The sequence below is a fragment of the Pelecanus crispus genome, chromosome 6 (assembly GCF_030463565.1).
Source record: "Pelecanus crispus isolate bPelCri1 chromosome 6, bPelCri1.pri, whole genome shotgun sequence".
NCBI classification, from domain to species: domain Eukaryota; kingdom Metazoa; phylum Chordata; class Aves; order Pelecaniformes; family Pelecanidae; genus Pelecanus; species Pelecanus crispus.
The window spans coordinates 13597600-13622322 of record NC_134648.1 but is presented as its reverse complement, the minus strand read 5'-3'; the positions used below and the strand labels follow the sequence as shown (position 1 = coordinate 13622322).

General features: G+C 42.3%; 2 protein-coding genes across 5 annotated transcripts in view; both read right to left on the bottom strand.

Moving 5' to 3' along the window:
- DENND5A (DENN domain containing 5A) overlaps window positions 1–978 on the bottom strand; it is a 69042-nt gene extending 68064 nt beyond the window's left edge. For all 4 annotated transcript variants that reach the window (XM_075711794.1, XM_075711795.1, XM_075711796.1 and 1 more), the window contains exon 1: window positions 870–978. In XM_075711794.1, coding sequence (XP_075567909.1) covers window positions 870–978 — 109 coding nt within the window. The remainder of the gene's footprint in view (window positions 1–869) is intronic.
- A 7168-nt stretch (window positions 979–8146) lies between these two features.
- On the bottom strand, window positions 8147–19602 carry TMEM41B (transmembrane protein 41B). Its single transcript, XM_075712749.1, has 7 exons — window positions 19521–19602; window positions 17764–17881; window positions 16478–16606; window positions 14072–14165; window positions 13115–13219; window positions 11406–11544; window positions 8147–10530 (listed from the first exon to the last, which is right to left on the bottom strand). The coding sequence occupies exons 1-7, from the start codon at window positions 19600–19602 to the stop codon at window positions 10361–10363; spliced, it is 837 nt and encodes a 278-aa protein (XP_075568864.1). The 3' UTR covers window positions 8147–10360.
- Window positions 19603–24723: the final 5121 nt, after the last annotated feature.

Here is a 24723-nt window from a genome sequence, read left to right as displayed (position 1 = left end):
AGTAATGATGTTAGGTCAGGTTTTTACCACCACACTCCTATATTTTTCTGAACAGTTAAAGATGCTAAGCAGCAATCTAATTTAACTGAAGCCAGTACAGTGAAACTAAAGCTGAAACAAGGTGCTGCTAAAACAGCAGATTTGTAACCTTAAAAGCACAGGTTTGACACAGTGCTGCGAGAGAGACTGATATGGCTTAGCTGTGTATTTGGTGTGAACATTCTCATCTAACAGAGTATTACTTCCTAATCAGATTTCTTTTCAGATACTACTGGAAGAGAATTCTTAATCCTATGCTACAACAAAACTTAATACAGAACAAGCAAAAAAGTCTTTGCTTTCTCTCCAAAATCTGATTCATGAAGATTACCTGCATGTTTCAAACGTCCAGGAGACTGACCAAAAGTTGGTAAATGCAACCAGGCTCCAAAAAGAGTGCAGTATATCGCCCTTAAGACAGAGATGATCTAAAACACCATCTCCGCCACCACACAACCTTCACTTTGAAAAGGCCGTTTAAAAGAGATACTTTGTTGAGGTTTTTAAAGAAGTTACGTACACTTCTACAAACACACGTTCGTGCCCAGCCAGGCATTTCTGCATTTCAAGCACCCAGGGCAGCTACACAGAGCCCGAGGGGCCGGCGCCGCGGGGCACCAGGGCCGCTGCCCGGGGCGGGGGGCGCCGACGGCTCCCTCCGGCTCTCCCCGCAGTGCCCCGGGGCCGCCCGCGACGGCGCCCGGGGTCCGCGGAGCGGGGAGGCGGCGAGGCCAGACCCCGCCTCCGGGGCTGCCGTCCCGCCGCCGCCGCCGCCGCCGCCACAGAGCCGACCGTTAACGGCCGCCGCCCCCGACCCTGCGGCCACTCACCGGAGAGCTCGTCCGGCTCCAGCCCGGTCTCGGTGTCCAGCCCGCAGATCACGAAGTAGTCGGCGAAGCGGCCGGGTGCCGAGGAGCCGCCCCCGCTGCCGCCACTCATGCTGGAGCCCGAGGGGTGCGCGGGGCTCAGGGGGTGCGGGGCCGGGCGGCGGCGGGCGGCGGGGCTGCGCCAGCTGCGCCAGCTGCGGCGGCCGCCTCCATGATGGAGCGGAGCGGGCAGCGCCGCACGGCATTGTGGGTACAGCCCCCAGCTGTTCCTGCGGGGGGGCGGCCCGGGCAGGGGAACCGCAGTGCTGCGCCTGCGCCCTGGGCTCGGGGGATGACGTGATGCTGCTGGGCCGGCGGGGGGGCCGTGCGCGCGCAGAGGCAGTTGGTGGGGAGGAGGGGGCGGCCTCGCGCGCGGCAGCCGTTGGCGCTCTGAGGGGACGGTGAGGCGGGCGGCCAGCCATCAGGGGATGCGGCCAGACCGCCGCACGACAGCAGCAGCTCGGCTCCGGGCCTCCCGGCGAGGGGTCCGTGCTTACAGCACCGGCCTAAGCTCCGGGGGTCGGTGGCTGAGGGGTTCCCCTCACAGGCTCTCCTCAGCCAGGGAGAGGCTCTGCCCTACTCTGCAGTCAGAGGGGACAAGGAGGCTCTGCCAGGGGCTGCTTGCTCGAAGCACGGTTTAGCGTTGGCGGTGCTTTGAAAGCACATCTGGACTTAATCCTTCCCCTGTCACCTACAGCTGCTCATCCCCACTCCCTGAAGACTGCTGCTCCAATGGGTGTTGTGACTCTGCAGCTTTGTGAAGCAGCCATTCCCTGAAACTGGTCCACGTCATGGGGGAGAGAGGGTGGGCACAGGGGAAGTGCTTTTGGGTTTAGGGTTTGCTCCCCCCCCCATTTGAATTAACATCACAGACAGTTGGGCTTCTACAGCTGAGTGAAATCCACCCCTGCTCTGGCCCAGCATGGAAAGGAAAATCCCTGGGGAAGAACAAGAATGACTCAAACCAAATCACTTCGGGACTAGTAACACATACCCATGCTCAACTTGAGAGCGCTTCTTCCCACTGACCGTAGAGGGACCTGGGAGAGCCGCGCTAGAATAAAATTAGGTCTGTAAGCAGTTCCCCTTCCTCTTGTCTCCTCACTCAGTTCTCTTATTTGTAGCTTTCACATCAGAATTCTTCCCTACCTTATAGGGCTTATAAGAGGAGAAATTAAAACTTTTCAGTCTTTTAGGATTGTTACCTAGGACTACCTGCGTAGGTAAGGTTGCATCCATAATGCTGAATTAATCAGATGCCAATCTAACTTAACATGCTATCAAGCACGTGAAACTTCCCATATTTGAGTTTACATTACAAAGACATACTGAGTTCTTTGTGGGCACTAGAGACAGCAGCACGTGTAAGGCTTCACTGTCAATGGTCTACAGCCTTTTGCAGTACAATAACTGAGCTCTTATGCCATTTTGCCCGGTGAATTGCGGAGAGCTTTTCCTTCCTTCTGGGAAATAGGAAAAAACTGCAAGAAGCACTGGTGCTATTAGTATTCACTTGATTAAGACTGTATAGGCCACAGAATGGGATATCAATGAATGAAAGTATTGCTTAGATTTGATTGACAGTTCTGACTGTTCAATTTTAAACCACTAGTGAACCTGAGGGAGAGATTTCAATAAAGATAGCAGGATAATTAGGAGCAACACTAGAGTGGAAGTCTCAACTCTACAGTAAGCACATACGTTTAGATTATGTTGAGCCTGCCTGGTAGTTTGTGGAAGACAGCAACAGCAAACAGAACTAGCTAAATCTGGTTGCTCTTCTGCTATGTTCTCTAGCCATTTTCTGCATATTTTGCTTCTTGGTCTGCTTTCGATGTGGCAAAGCACAATGTATTCAGCATGTGGTAAATTTCTTTTGAGTAAGCCTGAACTGTAGTTTAACCCTTACAAACAAAAGTCATAGCCTGAGGGTCTCAGAAAGACTTGCCAGAAAGTCTAGGGAAACAGCACAGGTATTGGCAGGGGTTTTTTGGTCAAATAAAGAGTAAAATAGGGAAATAAAAAATTGTTCTTACTTGCACTATAACTGTTCCAGCAATAACCATGTCTTTAGAAGATTTAGCAAATGAAGTTAGATGGGCCAGTAAGTAAGCAGAGGATTACCAGAAATACTGTTGAGCAGCAATATTTAAATGCACACATGCCTTGCAATGCAACAGGGTAAGGGACAAGAAATATTTCTTTAAAAGGAGAGTCTCAGACTAAGAAATTCATATTTGCTTTGAATTGCTACAAGAAAGGAACAAGAAGGGAGGAACTGCATGAACCAGAATCAACAAAAGTTTAATTAATCAAGATAGATAAGTCACCACAATTTTTGCTGTGAAAAGCTCATTCATACTTTGTCAGATAAATTCTCTGCCTTCCCAGCCAGCCTCTCAAATCCAGGCATCCAGTAGATGCACCCAAACAGCTAGAGCTTTCTCCTCCCATTTTGTCAATGTCTCTGCCATTGTATCTTCACCCCCGTTATTTAATTTCTGAAATACTCTTGCCTAGTTACCACAAGCACCATCTGTGACATCTAATTCAAAGGCCAGTAGCTTTAATCTGTCAGTCTTTTTGAGCAGTGTTCCAATCACAGAAGACACCCAAAATATGGCATTTTTTTCAGTAAACTTTGCAAATTGCTTAGATGTCCTTGAGTAAGGCAACGACACTCTAAATTACATTATGAATTCTTGAAAGTATTCTTTATGCTGTTGAGAAACTCTGGAATTGTGAAATCCGTGGAAACTCTGACTGTTTAGCCAGAGAATCATAAAGCTGTATCAGTAAATAGGAAGTGATTTAAAAGATTCATTGTCTTTGGCAAGACTTCCACTGTTGATTCAGCTGCTGTTTTCAATGGCAAAAGACTGGGATTTTCAAGCTCAAGCCTTAAAGGGAATGAAGTCTTTTAAAAAGAGTGAAGACAGAACTTAATGTGAACATATCTTGATTATTCTTCATACTAGTTAATTCAGGCTTATTTTGCCACAATCACAGTCATGATTACTGGAAGAGTTTATTAAATAAGCAGTAAGAAACCCAAACAGCAAGTTACTGTTTCATTCAACCCTGCTCAGAGAATTGAAGAAGTCTGAAATGGGGTATGTGCCCCTTTTCTGTGTAGCTGGTCCCAAGGTGAGGTAAGCTCAGAAAGGTAACAGAGCTCAAAGTATAAACAGATCACTACAGTCATCAGGGTGCTGATTGGATATGGTGTCTTCTAACTACTTCAATTAAGATATTTACCCTGGATTCTTTTTAAAAAAAAAAAAAAAAAAAATCAGTGACACTTAACATTAAAGCAATCCTCTTCAGTCTGCAAAACTGAAGACTTGAAAGTGGCTGCAACTGCTTAATGACAATGCGTTTGATGTAAGCAACATCCATACAACAGACTTCTGGAATATAGCCTGCACACCAGATCACCTAACACACATGTCCTCCCCATCAGGGCACAGATCGGAGGAGAACTGTCACATCACGGTGCTGAGTGTTCCTTAATCTCCCACGCAGCATTGTCCCTCTTCTCCCCAGCTCCAGGAGGCCACTGGTGGTGCACCTTGCGTGCAGGTCACAGACCCGCTGTGCGGGTGTATCTACTACAAGGGCTCCCAGAGCCTCACACGGGCAGCAGCACCAGGCCACTTGTCGGTGACATCCGAGAGTTTGTCAATACCCGAGACAAGGGCAGAGGGCAAGCATGTGAGAATCTGGTTTAATTTGTTTCCACGCCCTTTCGCTTCCCCTTGTTGAGGATGGTGCCCCAGCCTAAGGAGGCCAAGTCCTCCAAGGTGGAGGCAAAGGCCAAGGCACTGACAGCCAGGGAGGCTCTTGACAACTTCCACAGTTTGAAGCAGTCTGCACATTTCCCACTTGCGGGAGGCCCGAGGCTCAACCCAGCGGCTGCAAAGGCAGCCCAGGAACCCTTGCAAGAGCACCCCACAGCAGAACAAGCTTGAACTTTGTCTCATTATGAGGTTCCCTTTGACTGCAGAATCAACCATGAAAAAGACAGACTATAATACCCTGATTTTCATCATTGATGTCAAGACCAAGGCAAATATAGGATCAAGAGGCTTTCAGGAAATTGCACAATATTGACACAGTCAAGGTCACACATTGGTTAAGTCTGAAAAGTCTGGTTTGAAGACTTGCAGCTGCCTGGCCTAGTGTTCTAGTTGAGACACTGAGCTTGATCCACAAAGGGGGCATGGGTATCAAAATGCCTGATTTACTGTATCTGCTTAATATATTTTTTAGTACTCAGAGCATTTAGGATCTCCCTTAAGACTGGAGGAGAATCAGAGAATATTAGAGGATATAATTCAGGTTAAGTCCCATCAAAGTCAGCATATGAAGATAGAAACTGCCTATAAGAGGGCCCTGACCAGCCTCAGCTTGGGTCTCAACCCTGCCAGCCATGGGTCCATTCAAGTCAGGCTGCTGCGCTGTGTCAGACCCTGCTTACCCACTCCTGACCTTGTCTTGCTGATTTGCATTTCTGGCTTCACCTTCACCTCAGAGCTGTCTCATCACTACAGACTTGCTTGATGACCTGGCCTCCTGGCTGAGGCTGCCCCCAGCCTGCCCTGCTCCCTCACTGGGGCCAGCTGGGCTCTGCCCTCCCAACCCCCGCCCTGGGGATATTCCCTGTGAGAAATCATTTTAACACACAACAAAGAGTCAAATATAAGAATGATTTAGTGATCTGCTCAAAATACTTTTTCACGGCATGTAACTCTTCCAAGTACAGTAGACATTGCAAATTCCAGATTATTGGATACAACTGCTCAAGGGCTAGGTTGTGAAAGAAAAATCAGGACTTGACCATAACATTAGATCTTAATTTTGATGCAGAATTTTAGAAGCTATTTGCCACTATGGCACATTCTCCTCTTCAGAGCCTACAAACCTTGTGTCTACTAACCTTTTAAGAATATGAAGATACCACTGAAGTCCTACACACTTGCAGAAGCAGAATCTTGTGTTTTGAAGATTATTTACGGAAAGGAGCTTTTATGAGGCCTCTCACACAGTTCTATACCAGTCATTGATCTTAGCTCTCATAATCCAGACCCAGATCCTTCCTTGTGTACTACAAAGCAATGAAACATGAATTATTACCCTAGGTGGAATATTTTTAAGAGGAAGAGGACTTAAGGTATGCTAGTAAACATATTATACTTTCATTCATATTAATTGCCATTTAACTTGTTTCAGTTTGGGTGACCTGGAGCTATAAAGCAACGAGCTCAGTGTTACATAGAAATGTGTGTTGTTGCAAGACATTAATTGGTCATAAAAATAATCAGAATAACTAACTTCTCTTTGAGGGCAGTCTGAAAAAGCTCACTCTGGATCCTCCTCTCCTGTCAAAACTTCTTTCATTTCCTTATTAACACTGTCACACTAAAATACATGGTTCACAAACCTCACACTATTTATAACAGAAGGAAAGCTTTCTATAATTTGACCTGTATTCTTTTCAGCCTCCTGGGGAAAAGAGAAAAATGCCCGTTTTGTTATCTTGCAAAAGAGATTGTCCCATATTATGAAAAATTGTTCATGATCTATTTGAGGGGTAGTTAGACTTCCCCTTCCTGACACTGGCTCTGTAGTGGGTGCTAAGGAGTGGACAGGCACTCACGCAGCACTCCTGGGACAGGATTTGTTCACTGTGCCAAACAATTTTGAATGGAGGAATTTGACTAGAAGGTATGGTTCTTAGTGCTTTAGCTCCCACAATTCACAGAGACATTACTCCACTGTTATTACTTAGAGGAACAAAAGAAAAAAAATGTGACTAAGAGAAAGGCATTTCCTCTTTTGTTCCTTTTTAATATACTTCTAGTGCAAAACACTACAGATAACGAATTTCATTCCTGTAGCAACAGCTCTCAAAGGCATTTATTTCAGTTAGTCCTTACATTTGGAAAAATGCACCTGCAGTAGCTGCTGGGTGTTTCAGTCCTTGATCAGCTACCTGGTCGAGTGGGTTCTGCTGGTTGTTCAGCTTAATCCAGAGTAAACTGCATGGTATGAGGCAGGCAGCAGACTTCAGTTTTAATGCAAAGCAAAGCAATCCACACTGCGTTTTAGTTGCTATCATAAAACTAGGTTATCACAGAATGCTGTATAGAATGATATGATGAATATTCTCAGGAACACCACACAAAAATCTTCCAAGTTACCTGACAGCAAAAACCATGCTTTGACTTTGCATAATAGTACAGTTCACTAACGTTTTAAAGAAAGACTTGTCATTTTTTAACTTTCACTTCTTTTGCCTTAACCTTTCAGCAAGCTTTCAGCATCAGTTTCCTATACAAGGCAAAAAAAAAAGTATTCCATAAACTGGACATAACAGAACATTAAGGGAAGGTGAATGAAACTATAGTAACTTTAGCACATGAGCCTTCCTTCAGGAATTCATGCAAAAAAAAAAGAAGAGCAAATTATGCAAATGGTTCTATTTCAGGAGCTAAAACGAGTTAGACCCAATTGCCTTCCAGTGCAAAATATAAAAACTTTTCAAAGTTACTGTTGTACGTAAGAAATTTTTTAGATGGAAAAGGAAATCAAGTTTATCAAGGTGTTCTGAAATAAAGGCAGAAACAGAATGAATCTCATCTACAGATGTAATTAGCTCAGTTTCATTTTTAATCAGTCATTAAAAATAGCATTTAAGAAGAACTCATCCCTTTTAAACAGGTTAATCAAAATTAAGCTTAGTGGGAAGTTCAGCATGCTTCATTGTACTCAAAAATACAATGTTTTATATAACAGCTTTATTATCAAATGGCAAGAGACATTTAGTAACGATGTCATGCAGGCATCACAAAAAATTCCAAGAGATAAACCAGTCACCTCACAGCTCAAAATTCCTTGCAATCGAAAACCAAAGCTACATCTTCCTGATTTCCCGGTTTGTTTCATGGTAGACACTGTATTCCTGTCAAAACCTTATGGCTATCTCTTGGATCGCTTGCTGGATTCCCTAAAGGAAAGAGTAGGCTAGTACAGTATCCCACAGCACAGTGCTTTTTTGCCTTTTTCACAAGGCCTTCCTTACTCTTCACAACCCTCAGAAGTAGTCCTCGTAGGGTAAGAAACTGCCTGAGGCCATTGGCAGCTGAAGATAAACACAGAAGGGACAGGTTAAAAAATGCTAAGGTTTTGCAAAGGGAAAGAACCTTATTTTCAACCTTTTTAAGGTCTTAAGGCTTTTAGCCACTGTGATGGGAACTATGACTAAAACACAACGGGTTTTTCAGTAACATAGCCTGATCCCATCTACACAGTGAAATATAACACAGTGAATGCGTCAAGTGATAGCATGATTCACACTAAAATGAAACACAGTTCAGTTCCTTCTTCAGTGTCAAGGTTCCACCCAAACATTGGCTTTATACAGAAATAGAAGGGATTTTACAACAGCATCTTTTATTGACCAGAAATAGAGACAAATTTTGAGAAAAGACACTGGACCATAAGTAGTAAGTAATTTATTCTGAGTTTGTCTGTATGAAAAATTAACTATGCAGAAAAGTAGGCTGTAAATCTACAGCGACTTCCCACTCAATAGTCCAGGGGACACTTGCTCACAACAGCTAAATTCACACTCAAGTTAACTATGGAGTAAGTCCCCCGGGTAGATCACCTCCGAGATTAGAACTGCAGCAATAAAAATAATCACTGTTCATTTTTAAATGCCAATAAAGTACACTTTTAGAGTAAATTCTAAACAACAAAACTACTGCTGAAGCTAAATGATCGTACAGTAAACTTGCAAACAGAAGTGATATGAATTCCTTTATATACCTATGTAAAAAAATACCATTTGCTGTGCAGCCCAGACCCAGATTTAAATAAACGACAAGTAGTGTATCAATAATATTTACTATGTATTTACATGTAATACTGTGATGAAATGAAGGAGCCAATTAACATTATATTACAACAAGAACAAAACTCTTTAAAGGTACCAGTACCTTTCACATTATCACATCTATGGAACTGTTCTCTTACATCTCAAATGATCTAGCACATGATGAGTTAACATGAGGATACAGACAAATAAACCTTTGAATTGGAGCATACGCTAGTGTGTCAACTCCCACTTCAGCAAGATACTTCAGGGGCACCAACCTAAAACATATAAGCAGCACTGCTTTCAGTAGGATAAAACCTAAATGCACACCCCAGTTCCTTGCTGATCAGGGCCTCATTTTATGGAATTCCACTGACAATACAACAAACAACAGCAGCTATAAGCATACAAGGGGAGGTATCATGTAACTTACTGCGTGAATATATATACTTTTACTTAAAGGTGAATCATAGCTGGTTGCCCATTGCCAGCTACTGACCTACCAGACAATGGAATCATCCTTTCAATTTTATATACATCAACACATGAGCCTTCTGCTGTGTAATGCTTTGAACATTATTTGGAACCAGCTCTTTAGTAAGAACTGCACCAATTTGTGTACCTGACATTTTAGCTAATCCAGCTGCAATGGAAGATTTTATACTCTTTACATATTGCTTGAGAAATGATAACATTACACTGCTTCAAGTTATACATTTTTAAATCACTTCAGAACTGTTTTATATATTCATACGATCATTTTCTTAAATTGGCAGGACAAATCTATGCAAGTGAAATACTGGCAAAATAATCAACATTAAAAAATTAAAATTAGAACTTCAAAATCATCAGCCAGCCATGATAAAAATTCTAGCCTGCTCTCTCCCTTCCTATATCCTCTTCCAGAATAAAACTTCACAGAGGACAAGAGGGAATGAGGTGACACTTTGCCTTTGTTAATCCAGTTAGTAAAGTAGATGTAGGTTCAAGTATTTAAATCCACACAGCACTAATAAATAGAAGTAAACAATCAGGATGAGAATATCATTGTAGTTAAAGTACTGCAAAAACCCTTTGTTTCTGAGTGAGCACCGTTATTATGCTATTATTTTGGAACTCAAAAAGGGAAAAAAAGATATTGTTGATGAGAAATGTACTCAGACCAGATCACATGCAAGCCTACAGAGAATGTTACAAAATTGGACCAAATAATGAAGGTTTTTTCCTGCAAGTTTTAGAAAGCATTATCTGTAGTTTATGTCTACATTACAATTTTTGCTCTGCAGATAATCAGAGCAAGATGTTACATCTGCATTTTCACTTCCCTCACCCTGAGGCCCCCCACACACACACCCTCCCAAAGTAAAAGACTGATGGCTTGGTTACAAAACTATATGCAGTACATTTCCGAACATAGTTCCTTCTATTTTAGGCCATGTGTTCATTTCAAGACATTCTTACAATTACAGGCCTCCCCTTTAATTGCTTAAGATCCAATAGAAAAGCAAATATACAAATATCAGAAGTGCTGATCCTGAGATGAAGTATGGGAAATTCTGGTCCAGTTTGATCCTTATTCAAACTTCTGTTTCAGTTTCTTCTGGAAGACAGCTGGTAGGATGGAGAGGATGGCAAGAATCATGAGAACAAAGACAGAGTTCCAGGAAACAGCTTCCCCTGCTGTTGTAAGTTGGTACAGCGTTGTTCCTGCCTTAATGGCTACAAAAGATGGTGGTGCCACACCTGGAGCAGGGAATTAGAAGGGTAGGAGAGCAAAGGAAGAAAAACAGCATGTTAGGGTGGGGGAAAAAAAAAAAAGGAAGAAATCATAAATTAGTCATTCATCTTTTAACACCAAAAAAATTCAGACTTTGTTGCCTTTTAAAAAAAGTACAAGAGGGGTGTAAATACAAAATTCAAAGACAAAAACCCTTATCAGAAGAACTGGGTTTATGCAGTTTTTATTTTTTCTAATACCAACTCAAACACAGAAGACTAAGAAGAAAATCTCTGCTCTTTAGACTCTGCAGTTTCAAGTTGTTTCTCTACAAACTGAATTTTTTTTTTTAAGTTCATAAAGGAAAAACATGGATTGTTTCCTAATCAGATTAAAAAGTATTTGCAAAAATATGCCAATTACAAAACTAAATTGTTTAGCACTACATTAGTTAAATTATGAATTCACTCCTAGGAGGATATATTTTGATGAACAAAATGGAGTGGGAAGGGGAGAAACAATCCTTCAGATGAAAGTCACATACATCCTCACACAAGTATGCCGAGCTCAGAATAGGAGCTTAAATAACTTCACAGATGTATTATTGCCATGGAGTGGAACAAAAAGTTACTAATAAAGTGTTCATGTAACATATGTTTCCTTCAGCAAGTAATTAGGCTGGGCTCATCACCTCTCATCCAGTACATCAGAATAGTCCTGATTACTAAAATCTTTTGATGCTATAAGCTCCACCCATTGAAAAGTACAAAACCAGGGTTGTTGTGTAATCTTTCAGCTGGCCAGTAGGTGGTGATCTCTGCCGAACAAGGCACAGAGAGACACAACTAATACCCCTTATCTGGCTACCCCCAAACTGCAGTTCACTAGCCAGCATCCTTACCTAGAAAAGTGCCAATGAAAAATACCTTCAATGGCACATTAATTACAGGAGATGTTATATTGATAAACCAATTGGGAAGAAAAGGTGTTATTCTCAAAAATATTATGTAGTTAATGAGGTGTTCTCTGTGTCGTTCAACCTGCCAAAACAAAACCAAAAAACATTCAGTAAAAAGAAATCCCTGCTTTGAAAATACACAATGATTTTACTACTGGAGGTTTGCTAGGGGTTTTTTTGTCTATCTTTTGTAGAAATTTACAAGTTGCAAGCATAAAAATCAGTTAAACAGTAAGTGACTCAAGGAAGAGTCACCAGTGAATCACCCATTAAATGGTACTGAAGTTAGTCTGGAAATACCAGACCGTGGTAGAGCATGGTGATGATATGCCTGAATCAGCCAACTTAAACAGCAAAAAAGTAATTTAGCACAGCAGCAGGCCTAACCCTAACTTTAGCACAGCAACCTCTGCCTGTCTAACTGTAGCCCAATGAACAGGGCCAGCTCATCATCCTATTCCTAAAGCTTTTGCAGGAACTAGCAACAAAGTTTGCTCCTCAACCCATTCTGTTCCAACTCATGATCAAACTCGAGACAGGTGTATTTGGAAACTTACCCAGGTCATCGCTCTGAAGTTCATCAGGTGGCTACTGCCAGGACAGTTGCAAAACCTATCCACCCATACGTTAGAATGCCTAGCATAAACATTACCCATTACCACGATAGCCCCAACTTTATTTGCAGTCTTAATTATATTCAAGTGTAGCCCAGCTCCTTACACTGTTACTACATCAAAGCCTCTTCTCCTTCCAGCCTGGCTTTAGTGCATCAGCCCCTTCAAACAAGAACTGTAACCTCAAACCAAGTTATAAGGGTAGCAAAGCATCCACCACTTCTGGCCCATCCTGGCAGATCTTCACTAAGCCTAAGCCGAAACATGGTCATCTGGCCCTAAACAGTTGAAATCAAACATGGTCTGACAGTAATTCCATCTGAAGTCTCATGTAGCAACCTGCCCCAGTCACAACCCTGTTTCTTCCCCACAACTTTAGCTTTAACTGCAACACTAAAGTCAGTAGCCCTGCTATTGTTCAGTAATACCACTGCGAGGTTTTGCTTCAGACTTGGTGGGAAAAAAGAAAAAAACCTGTCTGATCATGTTTCAGAGTATCAAACTAAGAGACATGAGGTCAAATACTAATTGCACTATGAATTTGTACTGCAAAATCTTTAACTTCATCTGACAATTAACAGTTGCTGAAACTAATGTTACCAGATACTGTAAGAGAAAGTTTCTAAATGCTCCAACCACAATAACATCTTCAAATTAAGGTTCTGCAATCAGACATACACCTATGGATTTTCTTCCCCTATAAAAAACACAAACCCAGCTTTCATTAGTTCTGATGCTTAGAGAGCTATTACTTGAAATTGAAACTGGAAAGGTTTCCTATTGACATTAGCTAAACCAGGGAGGTTATCAGTTGCAAACTCCTCCTAGGTAAAAACAGCTTCCTCACTGGAAATACCATAAAGTCAGGAATACTCCCCACTGTTCAAAAACACCTAGAAAGAATAACTACACAGCATCAGAAAGGAGTCAGAATCCTTTCTTTGTAACTAGATACATGAGCACAAGACCCCCTAGCTTTCCATGCTATTTCACTATACATTTTTATATCATAAATTTCAGCATCTCTGGAAACTTTACCTGTTCTGACCATTTTACTGCTTTTTCTGTTAAATATCTGTATACAACAGGACGTCCCACTAGATATGAAAGCATATAGCAGAATGAAGCTCCAAGTCCTGAGCACTGGGGAAAAACAAACAAAAAGAACAAATGAGCAGAAACTCTAATCTTAGCCTTATACCCCTATTAACTACACAGGCTGGACAGAGCCTGCTTCTATGCAGCCCTCCACTGAGGCTGAAGGGCCCTCCTTCAGCAGTATGTACATGCTCCCCAAGAATGCTGTTGACCCGAGACAGTTCCTTTATTTCCAAGGCATTTAGATCAATCTGCACATTCAAAGTGGACAATGCTGATTACTTATCAGTTAATACTGAGTGCTTCTGCAGTTCTATTTTAAGATTTTGAACAGTGAAAGCTTTACAAATAAGGGGCACAATGGCATTGAAGAGTCAAACTTGAAAATTCATCAACTTGGTCCTCCATACCTACTCAATAACCTCATTCGTAAGTACCAAGGCTCATTACGACTGCATCTTTTGTAAATGACATTTTTTGAAGCTTGTCAATAACATACATTTCCTATCTTAAATTAAGCTTCTTGAGTATTTAAGCCATTTAAAAACAGATGTGTTTTGCAGTGCAATAATAAAAATGTAGTAATTGTGTTCTGAAACTACAATCAGGTTCTGGTAGATGCTGGACAAATTTAAGGTAAAGGAAACTGGCTGATTCACAGCCAGCTGCCTCCATTATTAAGAAAACTTGGAGAAACAGTTTAGTCTTTTGGATCATCACCCAATGCTACAGTGAATGTTGTGGGTAACGCCATTCTCACAACAGAGGTGAATGGGAACTCATTCATACCCCTATTTCATTCAGGCTACTCATTTCAAACAGGAAGCTGTTTAGATGCTTGGTTGTATTCCGAATGGATACAAATATATGCCCTCACAAACTGTTTTCCATACTTACCAGACATACAAGAAATAAGGCCAGCGGAAAGGGATAAAGAAACCCTGACAGGATACTGAGAAATATAGACCCAGGGATAGCAAATGTTTGCAAGCTGGATGCATCTTAGTTAAGAAAAAAAATTTTTAAAAGCCACCCAATTCTTAATTTTATAAGCAGTCAGGATACATACTACAATTTGAAAAAGCATAAATATAAATAGTCATAGCCTCTACAGACCTTTACTTCCAAACACATTTGCAGAGTAGCACAAGAAGCCCAATCACAGAGAAATGTAGATTCATCATTACACACACAATAATAAGTCACTAAGTAAAAGCTGTACTACATTTTTCTCTTTGTGCTACAATTGACACCAGGTATTTATTGTGACATTACAGGAAACACATACTTCTGATTTTACATTGTGGACTAGAGATATGCAGATTTCAGCCATGGTCTCAGAAAAGTTCACAGAACTCCTGTCCGAGCCCGTAACTGCTCTGAGTTTCATGGAAGACCAACATGTATGAAGGCAACTACTACTTCCTTACAAATACGCATGATCTAATAACTAGATAACTAGGATACATCATCACTAATTTCAGTCAGAATTTTTCAAAGAGGCAAAAATTAAATTTCTGCAGCATAAGCACACAGGCTGTTGAGCTTAAGGCTTGCTATGCATTCTTGAGCCTATAATGTATTGCCTGCTTTGGCTAGAAATCTTATAAAGCAAACAACATTTGCACACTATTTTGGCTGAGTTGAGCCGACTGAAATATCAAAAAGCCAAATAAGCTTTTATTTTCAGTCCATTCCAACCAATACAGCTTTTTCTAAGAATGAGACAAAGTTGTGAGGAAGCTGGTGAAGGGTCTGGAGCACAGGTCTTATGAGGAGCGGCTGAGGGAACTGGGACTGTTTAGCCTGGAGAAGAGGAGGCTGAGGGGAGATCTTATCGCTCTCTACAACTACCTGAAAGGAGGTTGTAGTGAGGTGGGTGTTGGGGTCTTCTCCCAAGTAACAAGTGATAGGATGAGAGGAAATGGCCTCAAGCTGCACCAGGGGAGGTTTAGATTGGATATTAGGAAAAATTTCTTCACGGAAAGGGTAGTCAAGCATTGGAACAGGCTGCCCAGAGAGGTGGTGGAGTCACCATCTCTGGAGGTGTTCAAAAAATGGGTAGACGTGGCACTCTGGGACATGGTTTAGTGGACATGGTGGTGTTGGGTTGATGGTTGGACTGATGATCTTGGAGATCCTTTCCAACCTTAAGGATTCCTAGTTTTTACTTTCATTACAAAATAATCCAGCCACCAAGCCAGGAAACATGAAATTAGTACTCTACCCTTAACTGGTTTAGTGGTGGACTTGGTAGTGTTAGGTTAATGGTTGGACTGGATGATCTTAAAGGTCTTTTCCAACCTAAACGATTCTATGATTCTATGCTTGTCAACTGATCACAGTCTACTGCTGAGACAGTAAATGTTGTCACATCAGCCACTATCATAGTTCAATAAACAGCCAATTCTGTTCTACTTCCTGTTAATATATAAACTATATATGAATTTTCTTCATAAATCTATTATGTGAACTACACTTTGAAAGAATGAACTAGAGGATAATTAGTAATGGCACATTCAGCACTGATTTTTCTCTGAGTTACAAAAGCCTCCTGCATTAAACTATGAAACAGACCTCTTATACAGCTTTTAAAAGTTATTAACCTTTAGTTAAGTGTTCCAGTTAAGAGTATGTTTAATGATTAATTAATATATTCAGCACTCAGGAAAAACAAGTTAACACAGAACACGGGTAGCCTTTGTGTCTCCCTAGGCAGAAAGTACTTCAGAAATTTAGCACACTCTAAAAGGAAGTAGAGATTTGTATTTTGAAAGTGGCCACTGCAGAGGTGAAAGAAGACTAAAAACACTTTCCTTGAGAAATCCTGTGAAATATTCTGTAAGTTACCCTTATATGGCACTTCTGAATGTCTCAGGGAAGAGCAGAGCAGTAGTCTTAGTTTTCCTTTAGAACCAACAGTAATTTCTAACTGGCAATTCAGTTTGCAATTTTAAAAGTTAGCATAACTCTAAAATGAGAGCAAGTCCAATAGCAAAGCTAGTAATATTGTCTCTAACAGACACAGTCAAAGTGAAGCTGCATGCAAATCCCCAACAGCATTTACTACTATACACACATGCACCAATTTCCTTCTACTCAACCCCTTCCTTACAGTCCAAAAAGCATACTGAAACACGTAAGAAATGTTTTTAAGTTCAAAGATTTTGGAATATCTGTGTCTATTTATAAACACACCTAGGTACGTTAGCCTTCTTCACCCATGATCAAGAATTTCTAAGTTTGTATTTTCCATTTCTGAGAAATATATCAAAACTGCCATTTATATCAGAAAAAGGATACAACACATATGTGGCAAAATAAGCCACTAATACTTGGACATAAAATGTGTCCTTATATTTGGACAGGACTTTTCCCAAGGCCTTTGCATCATCCATATCTCTAGGAACCCTTATACATTCTCTTTCTTCTCTGGAAAGGGAAAAAAAAAAAAAAAAAAAAAAAACACCACAGGAATGGTGGTAAATATAATCCAACGGTATAGTAAAATTACTTACTGAATATATAGATAATCAGATACACTACATCACTAAACTACAACCTCAGGAAATAAACCACATGATTATTGTTGTGATAATGTTCTCAGATAAACACTGAAATTTACAGCATGTTTTATATTAGAAAATCCCCAATTTTAGATATTTGCAAACCATATTTTTTATTCATTACAACAATCAGCTTCATTTCTACAGTTCTGGCGTTTTTTTTCTTACCAAGTACTTATCAAAAAGAAATAATTACTCAAATCAAACCTTGGCAACTGAACAGCAGTCAACATCTCAGCCAAAAACAACTGTAACTGCCTCAACACTAGGGTCATAACATTTGAAGTGCAGCAAAAGCGGCAGAGCTTTACCTCACAAACAAACAAAGCTTTAAGAGCAAAATCTCATGTCGCACCTTAATCTGGTGCAACCCTGGGCAGCACAGCTGAGTGTCCTCTCTTCCTCTGTATCAGATTTAGTGATTGGACTGTTGCAAACTGAACTTGTTGAGCAAGTTAATCAGACAGAAAATTAACTACTAAAAGAAAAAAAGAAAATTGTCAGACAAGCAGGCTTCCATCTTGTCAAACTACCTACCTTCCCAACACAAGTACTAGATGCAACAAAAAGGAGAAGAAAACTTGAAGCTTCGCTATGAAGGAAGAAGGATGTCCCCTTTTGATGACAGACTGCAGTTACACCAGTGCACAAGGAATTATAAAATAAACCTAGCCCTAACCAAGCACGTTTTGGCTCTCAAACAAAGAAGGTTAAGAATATAGCGAGTTATCGTTGCTACTGTGACGGGGGGTAACTTTTCAAAACACGGTATCTCAACTGTCCAACACATACCCTAGGTCAAGTACTGGTAGGATCTGTGTAAATAGAATTGTTAGTATTTCAATATTAAGCTTTGTACCCTGACATTTAGGTTATACACTCAAATTCCCTTTTAAAAAAAACGTAAGGTTATATCTATAATTAACTCAGGTCAGTTTAAAAATCACTTAACCCCATGTAGGCTCCTCTACAATTTGATCCTGAATGGAAAGCAAGTAAATTAATCTTTCCTGACATACTTACTCACTAAGTTGTGGGAAATTTTTATATACCAGGAACATAAGGAAAGCAGCTGATAAGAAGACAGACACTAAAATAAGAAGTGATGTCCGAGCTGATCCACCTTCTGCCTGAGCTTTCCCTGAAGTTAAATAAAAACAAAGTTAAAAACAAAAAACCAACAACCACCACCACAACCCCTCACATCTTACACGACAGATTTCAAACTTACACTTTAAGGAAATGTTAAGGCAAGCTCTCTCTGGACATAAACTTCCCGCCAATGCTTTCAATAATACATACAACACATTGTTCATGTTCCCTGAAAGCTTCCAAACAAATCTGAAGTTCTTACACTGGCAAACATCCCATAAAAGTCAACTTCTATGAACCACAATAACTTAACCCTCAATTAATAAATAAATTTGTAAAGAGAAAAATAGAGCAAAACAAAGTTAGCAATACATAGTTTTCCCTTTTTGCCAGAAATCTTCTGCCAGTCTAATTAACCAGGGATTTAACTTGAAGTTAAACCTTCAGTACAATACAGCTTTGAAACAGGCCCCTTAATAGATTTACCGCCCCCGCCCCACCCAAGAAAGAACACCAGGCACAGCCACTACCAACTGTGTGAGACATACTCATCAGGAGAAAACATGTAAACACACACTAGCCTGGGGTATAAAGATTACAGTTCTCAGACTTGAAATTACATATATTTCACACTCATATTAAAAAAAAAAAAAAACCTGTCTTGGATATGGCTATGTAAGTTTCTATTAGCCTGTAAATCCTTGCATAAAGGAAGTAATGGGAGTACAGTAAGTGATACAACTACATCTTAGGCCTCTTCCAGACTTCAGCTTTTTACCAATATGAGTATATAAACGCAATACACTGATTAGCACAAATACAGCTCTACACACCTTTGTGTGTATTTTTTAAATTTTAAACAGAAAAATAAACAGTAAGAACTGTCTGCATCCACACTAGGGTGTGTATGCGTGGACATATTAAACACTCTCTCCTCAGACACTGCCAGGCTGGTACAACTTTGCAGGGAGCGTCCGTCTTGGTCACCTGAAGAACCAAAAATGCCAGGGCTGTATTTTCATTCGCAGATGCCGGTGGCATGACTACAGTGCCAACGCGCAACATTCAAGCGGGTAGCACCGCCACCTCGCTGTTGTGAAACACAGCGAAAGGATGACGAAACCCAGGGACCAAAGGGAGCCGGCTGGAGGAGCTGGCAGTTTTACTCGCTTTAACGTTTTTCCTTTGAGGTCAGCGTGATCCCACAGGTGCGCACCGGCTCTGCTAAGGCCGAAGGCGGCATCCATGTAGCAGTTACAAGCACGACTACCTCACCGGTGGTGATTTTAATAATCTTCCCCAGAGAGAAAGCGAATGTAAAAATAAATAATAATTGTAAAAAAAGAAACAACTTCGAGGACGAAAAAGGAAGACACAGCGAACTGCACTTTCTGCCACTTTTTGTACGACAGTCGTACCAGCAGTGGAATAACACACGCGCGTTTCTCCATTTGCGTGCGTGGGGGGCGGGCTGCTGCCCCACTGCGGCCCCCGGCCCTGCCGCCGGTAGCGGCTGCCAGGCCCCGCGACGGGAGCCCGCCCGCCCGCCCGCCCCCCCCCCAAACCGGCCCCTCTGAGGCGGCCGCGCTGCCGCTCTCCCGCCCAGCCGGCCGGCGCGGGCGGTTGGGCGGCTGGCCGACCGTTGGCAGGACGAGGTCGCGCGCTCCCGCCGCCCCAACCCCCGGCACCTTCTAGAAGCTGCCGCTGGTGCCTGGCGCTCTCCGCCGCCGCTTGGCAAGGCCCGCGCTCCGCCGCCCTCCGCTGCGCCATGGCTCCGCGCTACCCCGGGGCCCGCCGGCCGGCGAATCAGGGCCAGGGCAGGCCTTCGCCGGCACCGAGAGCCGCCGGAAGGAGGCGGGAGCGGCCGCTCCTCCTCACCCCACCGGGTCGCGCTCCCGCCCCCGTCGCCGCACAGCGCATGCGCTTCTCCGGCGGGCCGCTTCTCTGAGGGGCATGACGGCCTTGCGCTTCTGCGCCGTCATATACGGGAGCACGTGTTGGGCCTCACGTCGTGAAATGCGGCGGTGGGTTAGTGACGGTAAATACGGTAACGCCGCCTTTCTGGGAACGTCCGTACGGGTCTATACGGTAATCCGGCGTGCGCTCAATAAGGGTAAATACGGTGTGGGGTGCCCCCTGAGCGCGGCGGGGTGGCGGCGCCCCAGCCCGGCCTGCTCGGCCCCGGCTGGAAATAAAGGCCGATCGTGCCCGCGGGAAGCAGGGTAAAAGCCGGCTGCGGGCTTGTTTTATCTCGGTAACGGCGTGAGGCCTGGGAGCGCCGGTACGTGTGTGAACGGGCGTGGGAGCTTCCCGCTGGTGGGAGCGGGCGGTGGGGCCTCGCTCGCGCCCCGCCGCGGCGGCTCTGGCGCTGCCCGGGCGGCTCTGGGGCAGCAGCGGGCTTTGAGGAAAAGGGGAAACCTTCTTTGATGTTTACAGTTCTCAGGTTTTCCAGATGGTCTGTTCCTGTCTTTCGAGAAGGCGGCTTCAGTGCGCTGTTTCAAATGAGCCGGATTGCTCTTTCCCGGGAAGAAAGAAAACTCCTCTAGCTGTCTCAAGATTTTCTTCACGTCTCTTCCTGTCAGTGAGAAGGTTTGAAATCTCTCAGAAAAGCTAGAGCATCATGTCCCAATGTTCACAGATTCCTTGGCATTCAAGCCGAATCTGACCTCGAAGCACCTATTTCCTCATGCAGTATTTTGGCAATAGGACATCTCTTAACCTTTCAACTCTCCCCGCCCAGCAAGAAGTGTTACAGTAAGTGTTCTCCAGAGAGAACGCTCTGAAACTGTGCAGGCAGCATACATTGCATAAGGTCCTGGGCAGACTCGTTGGCTGAGGCAGATAGTGTGTCACCCTCTTTCCCCTTTTCCAGCTGTATCTACTTACACATCTCTAGCCCTTTTTCAGAGTATTTCTAGAAAGGAAGCTCTCATGAGAGAGCTGGACACTGTTCTAAGATGTAACTTCAGCCTCATTTATCTGAGTACTCTGGCTGCAGCTAACTTTATTCCATGACTAAACATAGCTTTTCAAATTGCTTGTACAGGATACAACAGATAAGTAATTTTATAGCAGTAGAATTTTACTGAGATTGTAGATCTTTATAAAGCAGTGAGGAGGATGCAGTTCAGCACACAGCAGACGTCTTAAAAGCGTTGCTTTATTGCTACGCTGCACAAAAACCACTTGTGTTACAGTGTGTCTACAGGAAGTTGATGATTCATTTAAGATCTAAATAGTCTAATATGCTATTACACAAGTACAGCCCCTGCCAAAGCCCGTGGGAGGAAATAATCCAAACTATAAATTGTGATCAGATTCCAAATAAAGCTTCAACCCATGAGCAGATTCCACATGAAGCTTTAATTTACTCAGAATTTCTTACATTTAGAATCAAATTATTTAAAATTATTAAATCATGTAATTCACTGTTTTAATATTTTTAATTGATATTTCAGAAGTGCTAGTGCCCTGAGGAGCCAGTCAGGTCTATGAACTTGTTTCTCTGGACATTGGTGCCAGATGACAGAGTCCTTTGTTTTTTCAAACCCTTTCACTAGAAAACTACATACTAGCAAGATGGGAATTGCTGACACCGTAGCAGATAGCATTTTTTCCCCTATTGTAAGTGCACATCATGTTTGTCATCTGTCTTACATTATCCCATTGCTTCTGGTACTCCAGGTAAAATGATTCAAACACTGGGACTTCTATCTTGTCTGGATAACTTCTGACAAAACATCAAATAGATACTAAACCAAAGAATGTTGGAAGTAAAATTGTAAATCAGATTATCATGCAGAAAAAGGTTTACCAAGTCATCCTGAAACAGAGGAGAAAAACCACATACTGAAAGATGTAAATAAAATATGTACCACAATTTAAAAGCTGTAGAGTAGATTCTAAATGCTGCAGGGGCTATCTCTTACTTTGGTGTAGTGGTTTGTACAGTGGGGTGTGAATCCCAGTTTGGCATGTTTGTTGTTCAGTAATCATTCGGAGCCAAGGAGTTGGGCAGAGCCTGCTTCAGTGGATGTCTGACTTCTAATTAACCTTTGTATTGTGTAGCCCCTCTGCATTACCCAAATGCAGGTAACCTGACAACACAGGTTAGGCTAACATCTGACTCTTGCTAAATTCTCTGCAGTTCCCACTGTCCAAGACACCGCTGTAAGAAATACAACAAACAATTACAGCAATACAAATTTGCTCCATGTTTCCCCTTCTCTTTAGTACAAGCACATGGCCTGTAGATGGTTCCCAGGATGCTGATTCTGCAGTAAGCTCCCACTGTTAGTGTATGTCCCATTAAAAATAAAGAAGATAACTCTAATCAACTTGGTGTTACGGAGCTCCAGCCTTCTGAATTGTTGCCAGAGTGAATTTTAAGGATTCATGAACTAGACCACTTTGAAGTTGAAATACGCCGCATAAGTGGTATTTGTTAGACTAGATTATCAGAAGACTCTTAAGACTGTCTGGTTTATGCTGTTCTTGGTTCCCGTCAGGGGGGATACTGCTGTTGTGAATGTGTTGGCTATTTTACTAAACTTTGAAACTGCCAGTGGTGTTTCGTATCTGCTGACAATTTAGTCACCTCCAAAGATGTCCGCACCTAAAAAGTATCAGCAGAACCTCTGCACTCACTCAGGAAAAAAAAGGGACATGTCTGGGGAATGTTCCTTAGGACTCACTCTGTAAATAAAATAGCTGAGAACCTCTATTTAAAACATTAAATTAGATTCATTTACTGGAAAGAAAGCAAAGAATGAAAAATACCACCATAAGCCACATCCCTTACGTGTTCAGAGGAAAAAGAGTTTTGGTAACTGGAACTCAGTGAGTGATCAAGGAAACTTTTGACACACAGTTGAGATCAGCACTGCCGGAAACGGCTTCACTCCACAGCATACTGAGAACGATAGCTGTGGACTGCAAATAGATTTACTCTCTTCACGTATAAAGTATCCCATATACATAATGTATAACTTAATAAGCAACATAAAGTCTCCTCTGTCTTTGGAGCTTCTTTCTCAGCCCCTCCTGGTACGGAACATACGCTGCACACTGCTTCGTTCAGCGGAGGAAGAATGATAGAAGTGCTCTGGTCTCCAGTTGGAGTTTGCTCAGTGGCTTTACCACTGGGAGCAGCACTCTGTACTTAGAGGCTATAGACTGAATGAGGCGAGTACCCACAAGCTTTATATGAATTGCTTTTTGGAAAATATACCTTAAACTCAGAATATGAGTTCTTTCAAATTGCATGTGAACCAAAGGGAAAAGTGCTTTTTTGACCCGCTGGAAAGAAACAAAATATATTGACAATTACTAGGACGGCAGCTAAGTGGCCAGCTATATGAAGTCACTTCTTTCTGTGGGTGGTTGGATGGAATGTTTTATTTTTATCAAACTGAAGGAGCTGTCTTCCCACAGCACAAAAACTTGTATTTGCCTCTTTTTTAAATCACGCCTAGATGGACTGATAGAGCACGTGTCACGTGGCTGAGTCATTGACACTGCCGATGCTTTGTAGACTGAGTCATGCTAATTGTCAGCCATAGGAAGGAGGAAGAGAGACTGAGAGTGATCCTACTCCAGAGAAAATTATCAAAAACGGGAGCACTAATCAATAAGTAAATCATGCGTATAATTTCTTCAGGAGAAGTATGGATTCAGAACCCTTTTCTCCTGCTTCCCCCCATTATGGTCTTCTTTGTGACCACCACAAAGCATTGTTTTAGGGTTTTTATTATGTATAAATATGGGAAGAAATTACTCTGTTCCAACTAACAGTTTAAACTCTGGAATAAAGCAGCTGATTTTGCTTTACACAGAACAGGGAGCTACTTTGCTGGCATCTCAGAGAGGCAGTAGCTTGCAAAAAGAAGTTGTAACAACCTGAAAGGCAGATGACGCCAGAGCTCACCTCCCTGCCTGAGACCATTCCCAGGAAAGTGATGGAGGGCCCGGCTGTAACATCTGGCTGGACACGTTCAGAGTGCCTGCTATTGCCCCTGCCCCCTCGTAAGCCATCGCAGAGCCTGAAGGCTGTTCCAGCAGAAACTGTGCAGAGATGGCATGACTGGTCACAACATTCCTTATGTTTCTCAAAAAGGACTTTGCATAGGTGCTTTTTTTCCTGATTCTTCTTCCCTGGCCTGGTTAGAATTGGGGTGGACGAACCCTTAAGTCCATGAGCACTCAGCATATCATCTCTGGTTGGTTTTGAGTCTGTCACGGCTCAGTGATGGTGCTGAGCTGTCTCAGCATGGGTGCTGGGTGTTGCATGCAGAGGTGACAGTGACTTCCCAAATACAACAGTAATCCAAATGAAAGAGAAAGGACATTGCTTGAATCAGTTCAGAAAGGAGGGTAGCCAGAGGCCTTGCGCTTGGTGCACAGATGTGGAAAGAAGAGTCCGATACAGTCATTCTGAGGTAACTACAAGAGGTCTGTAGTATAGCAGTACATACATACAATATGCAAGAGTCTTCTGGAGTAAGATTGCCTTTTCAAAAGTTTTGAACAAAATTATACTAGCAGATCCATTTTTAATCAACAAAGGCATTTGTGTTCTGTGGCAGATGCATTTTTTTTATTCCACCTTTGCCTTAAAAAAAAAGATTTACAGTCCTGTGAAACCTGTATCTGGGGTGTGTTAACCAATACAGTTACACCATTGTCATTCTCCAAGTTGTGCAGATGTTCGTGTTACATTAGAGAAAGATCTTTCCTCAGCTTTATTTATATCACTTGCAAAGAAAATCAAGACAACAAAATCAAACAACTACACTTGATGTAACTGGTAAATGAAACTGAAGTACATATGGCCTTAGTGATTTTTTTTACTTTTTTTTTTTTACCAACTTCAATGAATTTGTTTAAAGATAC

Coding starts and splice junctions, on each gene's coding strand:
- TMEM41B (XM_075712749.1), bottom strand. CDS start 19,602: ATGGCGCAGCGGAGGGCGGCGGAGCGCGGGCCTTGCCAAGCGGCGGCG. Junction 14,166..16,477: donor TATTTTGCCACATATGTGTT/GTATCCTTTTTC, acceptor AGATGCATCCAG/CTTGCAAACATTTGCTATCC. Junction 13,220..14,071: donor CCTTATTTCTTGTATGTCTG/GTAAGTATGGAA, acceptor GTTTTTCCCCAG/TGCTCAGGACTTGGAGCTTC.